The sequence below is a fragment of the Saccopteryx leptura genome, chromosome 4 (genome assembly GCF_036850995.1).
Source record: "Saccopteryx leptura isolate mSacLep1 chromosome 4, mSacLep1_pri_phased_curated, whole genome shotgun sequence".
Taxonomy (NCBI): domain Eukaryota; kingdom Metazoa; phylum Chordata; class Mammalia; order Chiroptera; family Emballonuridae; genus Saccopteryx; species Saccopteryx leptura.
The window spans coordinates 220,265,114-220,282,455 of record NC_089506.1 but is presented as its reverse complement, the minus strand read 5'-3'; the positions used below and the strand labels follow the sequence as shown (position 1 = coordinate 220,282,455).

The following is a 17,342-nucleotide window of genomic DNA, read 5'->3' as shown; positions in this document are numbered from 1 at the left end:
GGTGAGCCGGGCTTCCAGCTCAGCCACGTCCTCGGCACGGAAGAACGCCCTGGGTGGCAGGCGTTGTGAGCGTGAATGTGGCGCAGGGGACAAGTCTGCCGGTGCTGCCGGGAAACCCACCAGTCAAGGCGAAAGCCCCTCAGAGACCGAGGCCGCGGCGCGGCAGCAGTACTCACGTGTCTCCGCTCGGCGTCTGTGCCGTGCTGGCCCTGGAAGCACGCCGTCAGGCGCTTGTGGGAGTGGTGGCACATCGACCGCACTGCGTCCAGGCGCCGCTCAATCTGACAGAACAGAGAAGGGACTATTTGCAGGGCTGAGGACAGACCCGGCCTCTCGTGATGCTGTGTCTGCGCCAGGCAGGGGAAGCGACCTGCAGTCAGATTCGTTGGCTCTTCGGTGTAAACGCAAATGGTTCCTGTCCCGACACCAGGGCTCCTCACTACTGACACCGGGGCGGTGACCGTGGGCAAGCGGTCCTGTGCAGCACAGCACACAGTGTGTCTGGCGTCCTGCATGGCCTCTACTGACACAGGGGCGGTGACCGTGGGCAAGCGTCCTGTGCAGCACAGCACACAGTGTGTCTGGCGTCCTGCATGGCCTCTACTGACACAGGGGCGGTGACCGTGGGCAAGCGTCCTGTGCAGCACAGCACACAGTGTGTCTGGCGTCCTGCATGGCCTCACACACTGGGTGCCAGGAGCACCCCGTGCCACCAGCTGTGACAAGGCACACCACCTGCACACAGTGTCCAATAACCCCTCGGGCTGAGGGCCACTGACTTCCCTTCCTCTGGGGTTCTGGGTCCCTGGGAGACTGCACCTAACTTGCTATGAAGAGATCAGTGGCATGAAGCCACATCCCACGGCACTGGGGACGTGCCCGGTCCGACGCGCAAAAGTGCGCGTGAACATCCTGGGCCCAGCCCCAGGCCCAGGGCAGAGAGGGGACCCTCCGGGTGGTCAGCGCTGCCCGCACAGAGCCACGCAGCCCCCACACGCAGCCCAGGCTGCACTCCCGAGACGCAGGGTCAGTGTTCTCAGTGCTCCTTACCGAGCTCAGAGGAGCCTCTGCTCCTGTTTCTTCGACAGCCTCTAACGCAGAAGGGCAGCAGCAGTAAGAAGCACTGACTGAGGGGACCCCCCATCATAACTCGCTTCCCAAAACATCATTGCTGGGAGAAGGCTGTTTATGGCAAAGGGAGCTGCTTTTTACTGGAAGGAATGCCAAAAATGTGTATTCTGATGACTCAGTAAGAATGAGAGCAGGCCCTTAGGGATGCTTTCTATTTTAAAGCAAAATCAACAAATTCAGAGCAGAAAACATTCTTACCCCAAACATTCTGCCCAGTGGGCTGGCTCTGTGCCCTTCTCCCAGCTGCCCCCAGAGGGGGGCCCGGCGGACCCCAGGCCGGGCCTGGCAGATGCCCGTCCACATGCGAGCAGATGCCGCATCCGCTTCCCCCGACTTACAGTGCCCAGATCTTACAGCAGCAGAAAACTAATACACATTCTTCCTTTTCCGTAAAAGCACGAGGGAAAAACCCCAAACTCCCTTTCATTCTGGCTCCAGTTTCCACTAGAGCGCAGCGCCCGCAGGGCCAGGGGCCCGGCCTGTTCTCTTCAGGGACTCAGCCCTGGTGCCTAGAATGCAGGCACACGATGAGGCAGTGCCCTCAGCATCTGTTGACAGGACACAGCTCTACCGAGTCCCTGTAAACAAACGGTGCGGCTCTCCTGGGAATCGCCGTTGTCCTGGGAAACAACATACCAGCTAGACAAACAGCCGCTCAGACGGCTCTCATGAAGATACAAGCGAGGATGCAGGACGGCGATCTTCAACCGGTGTGCCCAAAGAACTCGTAAAGCACGTGACACCCGGCTGCTCAGTCAGGGCACTGACCTCTCCCTTAGACTGCCAAATTTAAAAAGTGACAACAGCCAACACAACCATAGTTGTCCAGTGGGAATGAATAAAGATTATCCTCTTTTGTTGTCAAATCAATAAATAATATCTTTTATGGCATGCTGCAGAATTTCAGTACTTAGCTGATGAGCTGTGAGATGAGAAAGGCTGGAAGTTGCAGATGTGGCGGAACACGGACCCACGTGAGGGAAGGCTCGCACCAGAAACACCATCCCCCTGGCTCGCAGCAGTGGGACTCAGCCAGTGGCCAGGCAGCACTCGGGGCAGCCGGCCGCACCGCGGCCTTCCCACCTTTAACTCACTGACCCCTGACTTCCCACCTTTAACTCACTAACCCCTGACTACCCGCCTTTACCTCACTAACCCCTGACTACCCGCCTTTAACTCACTGACCCCTGACTACCCGCCTTTACCTCACTAACCCCTGACTACCCGCCTTTACCTCACTAACCCCTGACTACCCGCCTTTACCTCACTAACCCCTGACTACCCGCCTTTACCTCACTAACCCCTGACTTCCCGCCTTTACCTCACTAACCCCTGACTACCCGCCTTTACCTCACTAACCCCTGACTACCCGCCTTTACCTCACTAACCCCTGACTTCCCGCCTTTACCTCACTAACCCCTGACTACCCGCCTTTACCTCACTAACCCCTGACTACCCGTCTTTAACTCACTAACCCCTGACTACCCGCCTTTACCTCACTAACCCCTGACTACCCGCCTTTACCTCACTAACCCCTGACTACCCGCCTTTAACTCACTAACCCCTGACTACCCGCCTTTAACTCACTGACCCCTGACTACCCGCCTTTACCTCACTGACCCCTGACTACCCGCCTTTACCTCACTAACCCCTGACTACCCGCCTTTAACTCACTAACCCCTGACTTCCCGCCTTTACCTCACTAACCCCTGACTACCCACCTTTAACTCACTGACCCCTGACTACCCGCTGCGGCTGTCCCCTGGGGCTACTGCCCGCCTTTCAGGAAACCGGAAACCGAGGCACAGGGAGAGAAAGCAGATCCCTGAGGCCACAGGGTGAGGCAGGGGCAAAGCTGGACAGAGGTTCAGGGCGCTGGGCACCAGACTCACCCTTTTAGCTGCCACTCTCTTCTCTATACTAAAACAGTAAGAATCAGGGGAACACCTGCAGCAGTTATGGCAGACAGGGAATAAGTATTTTTGTCACAAAATAAGGAGTCTCTACAAATTGGCAAACTCTACAGGTACTTGGGCACAGGAACAAGAAGAGGTGGCTGCCACCAACCCTCCACAAGAAGCCAGCACTCTGGCTGCCGAGCGGGGGCTTCCGGGACTGAGGGAGGACATGTGTGTCAGTGACAGGGATGGGAGAGCACCAATATGAAAACCGAGAGTGGTGAAAGCTAAACCGGGCCCTGGCCAGCTGGCTCAGCGGTAGAGCGTCGGCCCGGCATGTGGAAGTCCCGGGTTCAATACCTGGTCAGGGCACACAGGAGAAACAACCATCTGCTTCTCCACTCCTCCCCCTTTCCTTCCTCTCTCTCTCTTTCCCTCCCACAGCCAGTGGCTCGATTGGTTTGAGTGTTCGCCCTGGGCGCTGAGGATGGCTCGGTTGGTCTGAGCGTGTCAGCCTCAGGCACTGAGGATAGCTCGGTTGATTCAAACATCAGCCCCATATGGGGGGTGCTGGGTGGATCCTCGTTGGGGCGCATGCGGGAGTCTGCCTATCTCTCCTTCTCACTTAAAAAAAAAACTTAACTGGTCCAAACAGTATTTCTAATGTCTGAAAATGAGTTTGAAATACATGACAGGCCTGGCCCTGGGGCTCACCGAGGCAGATCTGCTGCGGGTCACGGAACCAGAGACAAGACAAGCGAGGAGGCACAACTGGACCGTCCGTTCTGAAGGGTCCGTCCTTCCCGGGGTGTGGGGTGTGGGTGGGGACGGCATGTGGGAGGGTGAAGTGATGTGTCCCAGGGCCCAGGGCCTCCTGGGAGAAACCCCGGCCCCAAAGGCAGGGAAGCCTGGTGAGAGATGGAGCGGAGTGGCCCCTGGCTCAGGTCCCGGGCAGGAAACGTCTCTCCGTACAAAGAGGAAAGCAAGTTTGAGCTGATGGGATTCCGACACATCCAGTCACTGTCGCTGAGACCCTACGGCCTGAGGACCCCGCTCAGCCAGAGTCAGGGAACAAGGCTGTGGGGGGAACAAGAGGCCGGACCTCTGGGCTGAGCCAGGGGAGCCCCGGCTGCCCGTGACAGGGCCCACCCGTCAGGGGACCCTCACAGTGGCACACCAGCGTCCCCCAGCTGCCCAGGACCCGGCCGGCCGACCAGCCTCTGCCCTGCCCCAGTCCGACAGCTGGCTCTGGAGAGCGGAAGCAGACCCCTTGAACTTCCTAACACGACCCGACCTTCCAGACCCCTCCTGTCACCACCGCCTCAGGGGCTGCCCTCGCCCGCTCACACGCGCTCATCAGTTTTACTCTGTTTCAGGTAAAAAACAGCAACACAACCCCGAAGCTTCATTTTTCACCTATGGATTTTTAAAAACAGATCTTTTTAAAAAAGACTTAAATTTTGTTACCTGTAACAGATCTTCACTGAGGACTTCTGTTTTCTCAGCTCTGCAGGAAAAATGGAAAGGTCAGAGTTAGAGATCCAGAAGTGAAAAGCAACTCAGCACCATTAATCATTATCATCCTGGAATTTAAAACAAAGCAGGCAGAAATGAATGCAACAAGGGGAGAGATTCTACCAATCTTTACCGAAGAAAAACAAACAAAAGTTGACGAGAACAGCAATCCGAAACTGACTGGAGCCTGAGTCAGTGAGTCTGCCCTGGCAACCCCCCCACCACCAGGCTGCTGGAGAGAAGCTTCACCTTCAATTCTAAAAAGTATCACGAGTTTCACAGCCTTATTGATACTTGTCGCAAATCCGGAAGCATACGCAATGATACACAATAGTAACAATTAATGCTCCCTCTTTCAGATTTCTCCTGATCTTTACCTTAGAAAGTTATTCTCAGGACTTTCCCTCGGCTACGCTTTAGAACCACTGTCCGTGCCACTGACCTTCCAGAAGACCGATGTGGCGGCCAGCGGCCAGCAGAGGTGCTGCTGGTGTCCCAGCTGCCAGATCACAGAAACTGTCACTTTCTCTGCAGCCCGGCAGGGCAGCATGCTATATATAATGCCCAGAATTACAACAGGCTAAGTGCCATTGGGACTTTTGATCAAATGATAGGTCATTTACCAACACTACCAAATTCTCATGGGAATAAACAAGGACATTTCTAAGAGAAAAGAAAAAGTGTGTGTAGCCCTCGGCATTGGGAGGTGGGAGGGAGAAGAGATAGTCATCAATGAAACCAGGAGTTCTGAAGCCCTTTTATAAGATATATTGCAGAGTGGAGCGCTACATGTCTTGCCCATGAACTAATAATACAACACAAGGAAAAGCTATCTGGCCAGAAAGTAAATGAAACCCCCTAAAGTGACCTCAAAACACTGCTAAGCCCAGAAGAGCAGCGGCTGCCAGCTGTAGGGCGGGCAGGCCCCCAGCCTGCACTCGGGTGACGGCGTGTAACGAAGAGGCAGGCAGTGCACAGAGGACTCAGCACCAGCTGTCACAGCAGTGCCCCAGTTAACCTGGCTGCCCACGCTAGTGGCTCACTCGGAGTCTGTGCAGGAAAGCCGACCTCAAATACCTCCGAGGCCCAGAGCAGAGCCTGCAGACCGGCCAGGGCTCCAGGCCCCAGGAGGGCGAGCTCCCAGCTCTCTGAACAGGTCCTGTAAGCAACAGGCCAACGGATGCCAGCCCAGCCCTTGCCTGGCATGCAGGAGGCCAGGCACTGCATGAGAGCAAACATAGGCAGGGAGCCCCAGCAGTTAGGGAAGTGGGACAAGGACCCAGCTGACTGAGCTCGAGCAGCCGGCCACAGAATGCGCCCCCAAAGTCGACCCGACAAGGACGGACCTGGCCTGAGACCTCCCCAGCTTCCCGCGCACGCCTGCTCCCTGGTCACCTTGTCCTCCTCCAGCAAACCACCACCACAGACTGGGGAGAGAGCATCTGGTCCTCTCTGACAAACCACCACAGACTGGGGAGAGAGCACCTTGTCCTCTCTGACAAACCACCACCACAGACTGGGGAGAGGGCACCCTGTCCTCTCTGAAAAACCACCACAGACTGGGGAGAGAGCACCTGGTCCTCTCTGACAAACCACCACCACAGACTGGGGAGAGAGCACCTGGTCCTCTCTGACAAACCACCACAGACTGGGGAGAGAGCACCTTGTCCTCTCTGACAAACCACCACCACAGACTGGGGAGAGAGCACCCTGTCCTCTCTGACAAACCACCACCACAGACTGGGGAGAGAGCACCTTGTCCTCTCTGACAAACCACCACAGACTGGGGAGAGAGCACCTTGTCCTCTCTGACAAACCACCACCACAGACTGGGGAGAGGGCACCCTGTCCTCTCTGACAAACCACCACCACAGACTGGGGAGAGAGCACCTTGTCCTCTCTGACAAACCACCACAGACTGGGGAGAGAGCACCTGGTCCTCTCTGACAAACCACCACAGACTGGGGAGAGGGCACCTTGTCCTCTCTGACAAACCACCACAGACTGGGGAGAGGGCACCTGGTCCTCTCTGACAAACCACCACCACAGACTGGGGAGAGGGCACCCTGTCCTCTCTGAAAAACCACCACAGACTGGGGAGAGAGCACCTGGTCCTCTCTGACAAACCACCACAGACTGGGGAGAGGGCACCTGGTCCTCTCTGACAAACCACCACCACAGACTGGGGAGAGAGCACCTGGTCCTCTCTGACAAACCACCACAGACTGGGGAGAGAGCACCTTGTCCTCTCTGACAAACCACCACAGACTGGGGAGAGAGCACCTGGTCCTCTCTGACAAACCACCACAGACTGGGGAGAGAGCACCCTGTCCTCTCTGACAAACCACCACAGACTGGGGAGAGAGCACCTTGTCCTCTCTGACAAACCACCACCACAGACTGGGGAGAGAGCACCTGGTCCTCTCTGACAAACCACCACCACAGACTGGGGAGAGGGCACCTGGTCCTCTCTGACAAACCACCACAGACTGGGGAGAGAGCACCTGGTCCTCTCTGACAAACCACCACAGACTGGGGAGAGGGCACCTGGTCCTCTCTGACAAACCACCACAGACTGGGGAGAGAGCACCCTGTCCTCTCTGACAAACCACCACAGACTGGGGAGAGAGCACCTTGTCCTCTCTGACAAACCACCACAGACTGGGGAGAGAGCACCTGGTCCTCTCTGACAAACCACCACAGACTGGGGAGAGAGCACCCTGTCCTCTCTGACAAACCACCACAGACTGGGGAAAGAGCACCTTGTCCTCTCTGACAAACCACCACCACAGACTGGGGAGAGAGCACCTGGTCCTCTCTGACAAACCACCACAGACTGGGGAGAGAGCACCTGGTCCTCTCTGACAAACCACCACCACAGACTGGGGAGAGAGCACCTGGTCCTCTCTGACAAACCACCACAGACTGGAGAGAGAGCACCCTGTCCTCTCTGACAAACCACCACCACAGACTGGGGAGAGGGCACCTGGTCCTCTCTGACAAACCACCACCACAGACTGGGGAGAGAGCACCTGGTCCTCTCTGACAAACCACCACAGACTGGGGAGAGGGCACCTGGTCCTCTCTGACAAACCACCACAGACTGGGGAGAGAGCACCCTGTCCTCTCTGACAAACCACCACAGACTGGGGAGAGAGCACCTGGTCCTCTCTGACAAACCACCACAGACTGGGGAGAGAGCACCTGGTCCTCTCTGACAAACCACCACCACAGACTGGGGAGAGAGCACCCTGTCCTCTCTGACAAACCACCACCACAGACTGGGGAAAGAGCACCTGGTCCTCTCTGACAAACCACCACAGACTGGGGAGAGAGCACCCTGTCCTCTCTGACAAACCACCACCACAGACTGGGGAGAGGGCACCCTGTCCTCTCTGACAAACCACCACAGACTGGGGAGAGAGCACCCTGTCCTCTCTGACAAACCACCACAGACTGGGGAGAGAACACCTGGTCCTCTCTGACAAACCACCACAGACTGGGGAGAGAGCACCTGGTCCTCTCTGACAAACCACCACAGACTGGGGAGAGAGCACCCTGTCCTCTCTGACAAACCACCACAGACTGGGGAGAGAGCACCTTGTCCTCTCTGACAAACCACCACCACAGACTGGGGAGAGAGCACCTGGTCCTCTCTGACAAACCACCACCACAGACTGGGGAGAGAGCACCTGGTCCTCTCTGACAAACCACCACAGACTGGGATGAGGGCACCCGGTCCTCTCTGACAAACCACCACAGACTGGGGAGAGAGCACCTGGTCCTCTCTGACAAACCACCACAGACTGGGGAGCGGGCACCTTGTCCTCTCTGACAAACCACCACAGACTGGGGAGAGAGCACCTGGTCCTCTCTGACAAACCACCACCACAGACTGGGGAGAGGGCACCTGGTCCTCTCTGACAAACCACCACAGACTGGGGAGAGAGCACCTGGTCCTCTCTGACAAACCACCACAGACTGGGGAGAGAGCACCTGGTCCTCTCTGACAAACCACCACAGACTGGGGAGAGAGCATCTGGTCCTCTCTGACAAACCACCACAGACTGGGGAGAGAGCACCTGGTCCTCTCTGACAAACCACCACCACAGACTGGGGAGAGCACCTGGTCCTCTCTGACAAACCACCACAGACTGGGGAGAGAGCACCTGGTCCTCTCTGACAAACCACCACAGACTGGGGAGAGAGCACCTGGTCCTCTCTGACAAACCACCACCACAGACTGGGGAGAGACACCTGGTCCTCTCTGACAAACCACCACCACAGACTGGGGAGAGCACCTGGTCCTCTCTGACAAACCACCACAGACTGGGGAGAGAGCACCTGGTCCTCTCTGACAAACCACCACAGACTGGGGAGAGAGCACCTGGTCCTCTCTGACAAACCACCACAGACTGGGGAGAGAGCACCTGGTCCTCTCTGACAAACCACCACAGACTGGGGAGAGAGCACCTGGTCCTCTCTGACAAACCACCACAGACTGGGGAGAGAGCACCTGGTCCTCTCTGACAAACCACCACCACAGACTGGGGAGAGAGCACCTGGTCCTCTCTGACAAACCACCACAGACTGGGGAGAGAGCACCTGGTCCTCTCTGACAAACCACCACAGACTGGGGAGAGAGCACCTTGTCCTCTCTGACAAACCACCACAGACTGGGGAGAGAGCACCCTGTCCTCTCTGACAAACCACCACCACAGACTGGGGAGAGAGCACCTTGTCCTCTCTGACAAACCACCACAGACTGGGGAAAGAGCACCCTGTCCTCTCTGACAAACCACCACCACAGACTGGGGAAAGAGCACCCTGTCCTCTCTGACAAACCACCACCACAGACTGGGGAGCGGGCACCTTGTCCTCTCTGACAAACCACCACAGACTGGGGAAAGAGCACCCTGTCCTCTCTGACAAACCACCACCACAGACTGGGGAGCGGGCACCTTGTCCTCTCTGACAAACCACCACCACAGACTGGGGAAAGAGCACCCTGTCCTCTCTGACAAACCACCACCACAGACTGGGGAGAGAGCACCTGGTCCTCTCTGACAAACCACCACAGACTGGGGAGAGGGCACCCTGTCCTCTCTGACAAACCACCACAGACTGGGGAAAGAGCACCCTGTCCTCTCTGACAAACCACCACCACAGACTGGGGAAAGAGCACCCTGTCCTCTCTGACAAACCACCACAGACTGGGGAGAGAGCACCTGGTCCTCTCTGACAAACCACCACAGACTGGGGAGAGGGCACCTGGTCCTCTCTGACAAACCACCACCACAGACTGGGGAGAGAGCACCCTGTCCTCTCTGACAAACCACCACAGACTGGGGAGAGAGCACCTGGTCCTCTCTGACAAACCACCACAGACTGGGGAGAGAGCACCTGGTCCTCTCTGACAAACCACCACCACAGACTGGGGAGAGACACCTGGTCCTCTCTGACAAACCACCACCACAGACTGGGGAGAGAGCACCCTGTCCTCTCTGACAAACCACCACAGACTGGGGAGAGAGCACCTGGTCCTCTCTGACATACCACCACAGACTGGGGAGAGAGCACCTGGTCCTCTCTGACAAACCACCACAGACTGGGGAGAGGGCACCTGGTCCTCTCTGACAAACCACCACAGACTGGGGAGAGAGCACCCTGTCCTCTCTGACAAACCACCACAGACTGGGGAGAGAGCACCTGGTCCTCTCTGACAAACCACCACAGACTGGGGAGAGAGCACCCTGTCCTCTCTGACAAACCACCACAGACTGGGGAGAGAGCACCTGGTCCTCTCTGACAAACCACCACCACAGACTGGGGAGAGAGCACCTTGTCCTCTCTGACAAACCACCACCACAGACTGGGGAGCGGGCACCTTGTCCTCTCTGACAAACCACCACCACAGACTAGGGAGAGAGCACCTTGTCCTCTCTGACAAACCACCACAGACTGGGGAGAGAGCACCCTGTCCTCTCTGACAAACCACCACAGACTGGGGAGAGAGCACCTGGTCCTCTCTGACAAACCACCACAGACTGGGGAGAGAGCACCTGGTCCTCTCTGACAAACCACCACCACAGACTGGGGAGAGAGCACCCTGTCCTCTCTGACAAACCACCACCACAGACTGGGGAGAGAGCACCTGGTCCTCTCTGACAAACCACCACAGACTGGGGAGAGAGCACCTGGTCCTCTCTGACAAACCACCACAGACTGGGGAGAGAGCACCCTGTCCTCTCTGACAAACCACCACAGACTGGGGAGAGAGCACCCTGTCCTCTCTGACAAACCACCACCACAGACTGGGGAGAGAGCACCTGGTCCTCTCTGACAAACCACCACAGATAGGGGAGAGGGCACCCTGTCCTCTCTGACAAACCACCACCACAGACTGGGGAGAGAGCACCTTGTCCTCTCTGACAAACCACCACAGACTGGGGAGAGGGCACCTGGTCCTCTCTGACAAACCACCACCACAGACTGGGGAGAGGGCACCTGGTCCTCTCTGACAAACCACCACAGACTGGGGAGAGGGCACCTGGTCCTCTCTGACAAACCACCACCACAGACTGGGGAGAGAGCACCTGGTCCTCTCTGACAAACCACCACCACAGACTGGGGAGAGGGCACCTTGTCCTCTCTGACAAACCACCACAGACTGGGGAGAGAGCACCTGGTCCTCTCTGACAAACCACCACCACAGACTGGGGAGAGAGCACCTGGTCCTCTCTGACAAACCACCACAGACTGGGGAGAGGGCACCTGGTCCTCTCTGACAAACCACCACAGACTGGGGAGAGAGCACCTGGTCCTCTCTGACAAACCACCACAGACTGGGGAGAGAGCACCTGGTCCTCTCTGACAAACCACCACAGACTGGGGAGAGAGCACCCTGTCCTCTCTGACAAACCACCACAGACTGGGGAGAGAGCACCCTGTCCTCTCTGACAAACCACCACCACAGACTGGGGAGAGAGCACCTGGTCCTCTCTGACAAACCACCACCACAGACTGGGGAGAGAGCACCCTGTCCTCTCTGACAAACCACCACCACAGACTGGGGAGAGAGCACCTGGTCCTCTCTGACAAACCACCACAGACTGGGGAGAGAGCACCTGGTCCTCTCTGACAAACCACCACAGACTGGGGAGAGAGCACCCTGTCCTCTCTGACAAACCACCACAGACTGGGGAGAGAGCACCCTGTCCTCTCTGACAAACCACCACCACAGACTGGGGAGAGAGCACCTGGTCCTCTCTGACAAACCACCACCACAGACTGGGGAGAGAGCACCTGGTCCTCTCTGACAAACCACCACCACAGACTGGGGAGAGGGCACCTGGTCCTCTCTGACAAACCACCACAGACTGGGGAGAGAGCACCTGGTCCTCTCTGACAAACCACCACCACAGACTGGGGAGAGAGCACCCTGTCCTCTCTGACAAACCACCACAGACTGGGGAGAGAGCACCTGGTCCTCTCTGACAAACCACCACCACAGACTGGGGAGAGAGCACCTGGTCCTCTCTGACAAACCACCACAGACTGGGGAGAGGGCACCTGGTCCTCTCTGACAAACCACCACAGACTGGGGAGAGGGCACCTTGTCCTCTCTGACAAACCACCACAGACTGGGGAGAGGGCACCTTGTCCTCTCTGACAAACCACCACAGACTGGGAAGAGAGCACCCTGTCCTCTCTGACAAACCACCACAGACTGGGGAGAGGGCACCCTGTCCTCTCTGACAAACCACCACAGACTGGGGAGAGAGCACCTTGTCCTCTCTGACAAACCACCACAGACTGGGGAGAGAGCACCCTGTCCTCTCTGACAAACCACCACAGACTGGGGAGAGAGCATCTGGTCCTCTCTGACAAACCACCACCACAGACTGGGGAGAGAGCACCCTGTCCTCTCTGACAAACCACCACAGACTGGGGAGAGAGCACCTGGTCCTCTCTGACAAACCACCACAGACTGGGGAGAGACCACCTGGTCCTCTCTGACAAACCACCACAGACTGGGGAGAGAGCACCTGGTCCTCTCTGACAAACCACCACAGACTGGGGAGAGAGCACCTGGTCCTCTCTGACAAACCACCACAGACTGGGGAGAGGGCATCTGGTCCTCTCTGACAAACCACCACAGACTGGGGAGAGAGCACCTGGTCCTCTCTGACAAACCACCACAGACTGGAGAGAGGGCACCTGGTCCTCTCTGACAAACCACCACCACAGACTGGGGAGAGAGCACCTGGTCCTCTCTGACAAACCACCACAGACTGGGGAGAGAGCACCTGGTCCTCTCTGACAAACCACCACAGACTGGGGAGAGAGCACCTGGTCCTCTCTGACAAACCACCACAGACTGGGGAGAGAGCACCTGGTCCTCTCTGACAAACCACCACAGACTGGGGAGAGAGCACCTGGTCCTCTCTGACAAACCACCACAGACTGGGGAGAGAGCACCTGGTCCTCTCTGACAAACCACCACAGACTGGAGAGAGGGCACCTGGTCCTCTCTGACAAACCACCACCACAGACTGGGGAGAGAGCACCTTGTCCTCTCTGACAAACCACCACAGACTGGGGAGAGAGCACCTGGTCCTCTCTGACAAACCACCACCACAGACTGGGGAGAGAGCACCTGGTCCTCTCTGACAAACCACCACAGACTGGGGAGAGAGCACCTGGTCCTCTCTGACAAACCACCACAGACTGGAGAGAGGGCACCTGGTCCTCTCTGACAAACCACCACCACAGACTGGGGAGAGAGCACCTTGTCCTCTCTGACAAACCACCACAGACTGGGGAGAGAGCACCTGGTCCTCTCTGACAAACCACCACAGACTGGAGAGAGGGCACCTGGTCCTCTCTGACAAACCACCACCACAGACTGGGGAGAGAGCACCTGGTCCTCTCTGACAAACCACCACAGACTGGGGAGAGAGCACCTGGTCCTCTCTGACAAACCACCACCACAGACTGGGGAGAGAGCACCTGGTCCTCTCTGACAAACCACCACAGACTGGGGAGAGGGCACCTGGTCCTCTCTGACAAACCACCACAGACTGGGGAGAGAGCACCTTGTCCTCTCTGACAAACCACCACAGACTGGGGAGAGAGCACCTGGTCCTCTCTGACAAACCACCACAGACTGGGGAGAGAGCACCTGGTCCTCTCTGACAAACCAGCACCACAGACTGGGGAGAGGGCACCTTGTCCTCTCCGGCCACGGCCCAGAGACCCCGGCGAGGCCCTGCACACCCTGAGGGGAGTCCGCAACCTCTTCCAACCTCTTCCGTCTGTGGGTATGCGCGTACCAAGGGAAGCCCCACCTGCTAGTCACACAGGGTGGGCCCTCGACAAGGCAGGGGCTAGGAGCACCACGTCCCCATGCAGTCAGTCACAAACCCACACAGAACTCTCCCCAATCCCGGGACTTAGCTACCAACAGCCTACTGGTGACCTGAAGCCTTACCAATAGCAAGTCCATTAACACATGATGTGTGTGTAATATGTATTATATAGTATATTCTTACAACATAGAGAAAAAAATGTTCCTAAGAAAGTCATAAAAAATGCATTTTAGAGTATTTACTGAAAAAAAAAATCCTCACATGGAAATGCAGACTGGTGCAGCCACTGTGGAAAACAGTATGGAGATTCCTCAAAAAACTAAAAATGGAACTGCCTTTTGACCCAGCTATCCCACTTTTAGGAATATATCCCAAGAACACCATAGCACTGTTTCAAAAGGACAAATGCACCCCATGTTTATGGCAGTATTGTTCACAATAGCCAAGAAGTGGAAACAGCCCAAGTGTCCGTCAGTGGACGAGTGGATTAAAAGCTGTGGTCCATACATATATACAATGGAATACTATGGGGCCGTGAAAAAGAAGGAATATTACCTTTTGCAACAACATGGATGGATCTGGAAACTATTATGTTGAGTGAAATAAGCCAGGCAGAGAAAGAAAAATATCATATGACCTCACTCATTTGAGGAATCCAAGGAACAGTGAGAACTGAGGAACAGAATTAAACCTGAAGGGAAGGGGGGAGGCGCCGTTGGGAGGGGGGCCAGGGAGATGTTGAGGGGAATATGGGGGAGGGGGGATGCGTTCAGGGCGACACTAGAATCTATGTGACCACAATAAATAAAAAAAATCAAGTATATTAAATTTATAACTGTAGTCTGAAAGAAAAAAATCCTCATATAAGTGTCCACAAACCCATGCCATTCCAGGGTCAGCTGTATTCATAAGTTGAAAAGAAGAGATTCTCATCAAATATGTCCTCTTATGAAATAAAATTATTTAAAAACTGTAACAGAACAAGAAGGGAAGCCTGTGTGGAGACCCAGTGTGGGCTGTTAGCCAGTGTGAGCACCAGCAGCTGCTCAGGGGTCCCGGGGGCTGGCGCAGGACCACCCGCCTGGGCGCGTCTGCTCCTGGCTCCACTGCAGCAGCCACGCTGGTATTAGAAATAAACTGTAACAGAACAAGAAGGGAAGCCTGTGTGGAGACCCAGTGTGAGCACCAGCAGCTGCTCAGGGGTCCCGGGGGCTGGCGCAGGACCATCCGCCTGGGCGCGTCTGCTCCTGGCTCCACTGCAGCAACCACACTGGTGTTAGAAATAAAAAGTAAAATGCAGGACCAGCAAGTGCAAACAATACAAATTAATTAGGACTTCGGGGGGTACACAAGGGAATTCGGAGTTAAATAAATCATTTACGAGCAAAACACTGTAGGGGCCACAGACAAAAGCAAATGTAAATACAAAGCAAATACTTCAGGAAAAAACCAAAAAGCTCATCAGAAAGACGATTGTAGTACACTACTGGGCTCACCTTCAAATAACTGAGCGGATATGAAAATACAATGCACATATTAGTCATACATCCAAACACTGTACTAGAACTGTGTTGGCAGGATAAGAAAGCAGAAAGGAGGGAAGGTTACACAAGAGCCCGCGGTCCCCGTTTATCATGATAAGAGGTCAATACATGACACCTGAACTTGATAACTCAAAGGGCAGAAGTTGACATACATTTGTAAGTACAGATCTGAATCAACGCCAGAACAAACAGCTACAATTTGAAAGGTGTGGCCTCTCTGGCTGGAGGGTCTCGACTGGGGGACGTGTGTGTGTGTGTGTGTGTGTGAGAGAGAGAGAGAGAGAGAGAGAGAGAGAGAGAGAGAGAGAGAGGAGAGCCCACTCCACTCTGATGAGCCTTTTATGATTCTTTGACTTTTTAAACCATATGAATACATAGTTTCAATTTTTTTTTAAGTATTATGTTAGTTACAATTTCAAGTCATGTGCTTGATACAATCTTAAGTGATGCTTAACTTCAAGTGAAGTTAAGCCCTGGTCCAACTGTCAACTACACAGAACTCACATCTCAGGGGACCCAAATACAAGGCACATCAGTACATCTATTTTCCTGTTTACCAGTTAACAACTGGACCCTCTGCTTTAAGTGCGGAGGCCTTGTACCTGAGAAGGTATCCGGAGGATGAAAACCAATCGGAGCACGTATGAAAATGTGAACACACGTTCAAAGATAGGTTGATGCTATGTTTCCTGCCTCTGTGGACACTTTGTATATTACACTGAGAAAATTAACTTTAGAAAGGGCTCCTACGCATCTTAACCAGATTTTAGGGTTTACTGAAATTATTTAAAATTCCCTATAATGAGGAGAGATGACTTTTACTGAGGTATAATCGACAAACAAACCTGTATCTATATAAAACAGTGGTTTTCGGGTGAGGGGAGAGGAGATAGTGAGACAGACTCCTGCATGTGCCCCAATCAGGATCTACCAGCAACCCCATCTGGGGCTGATGCTTGAGTACTGAGCTAGTTTTAACGTCCGAAGCTGACGCGCTCAGATCAGCCTCAGCCAAGCCATCCTCAGCAGCTGGGGCCACGCTCGACCAATCGAGCCACTGGCTGCAGGAGGGAAAGAGGGAGAAGCGGAGAGGTAGGGGAAGGGAAGCAGATGGTCAGTTCTCCTGTGTGCCCGGACTGTGGATCAAACGTGGGACGTCCATACGCTGGGCCAGCACTCTACCCACAGAGCCACCAGTCTGTGGAAGAGTTAACCGCCATGATGTTCTATACAACGGTCTACAAACCAGTGTTGAAAACCACTGATGGACTGACTGACGGATTTTATTGATGAGAGAGACGGAGAGACAGAGAGAGAGTGAGAGAAAGGAGAGAGATGAGAAGCATCAACTTGTCATTGTGGCGCTTTAGTTGTCTGTTGATTGCTTTCTCATACCTCCCTTGACCAGGGGCTCCAGCCGAGCCAGTGACCCCTTGCTAAAGCCAGCAGCTTTGGGCTCAAGCCAGAGACCTTTGGGCTTCAAGCTGGCGACATCAGGGTTTTGAACTGGGGACCTCAGCTTCCCAGGCTGGAGCTCTAACCACTTTACCACCAACAGTCAGGTGAAAACCGCTGATTTAAAGTATACCATGTGATCTGATTTACATTGTGAAATGATTACCACTGTTGTATTAATGAACTCATCCATCACTTCCCAAAATTACTGTTTTTGCTAGAGTTGTAAGAATGCTTAAAATCTACTTCCTTAGGAAGTTTCCAGCAAATAGAGCACTATTAACTGGAGTCACCATGCTGTCCACTAGACCCCAGAACTCACTCATCTTGTACCTGAAGGCTCGTATCCTTTGACCAGCATCTCCCCATTCCCTTCCCCCTGGCCTCTGTCACTGTACTCCTGTTTCTACGAGTTCTCTGTCCATTCA

At 55.1% G+C, this 17,342-nt stretch overlaps 1 protein-coding gene across 3 annotated transcripts in view; it reads right to left on the bottom strand.

Annotated features, from left to right (window-relative positions):
- The window catches only part of ARHGAP17 (Rho GTPase activating protein 17), a 107,846-nt gene that overhangs the window by 55,067 nt on the left and 35,437 nt on the right, over nucleotides 1–17,342 (bottom strand). For all 3 annotated transcript variants that reach the window (XM_066383381.1, XM_066383383.1, XM_066383382.1), the window contains exons 2-3: nucleotides 4,497–4,536; nucleotides 177–281 (exon numbers count right to left, since the gene is read on the bottom strand). In XM_066383381.1, coding sequence (XP_066239478.1) covers nucleotides 177–281; nucleotides 4,497–4,536 — 145 coding nt within the window. The remainder of the gene's footprint in view (nucleotides 1–176; nucleotides 282–4,496; nucleotides 4,537–17,342) is intronic.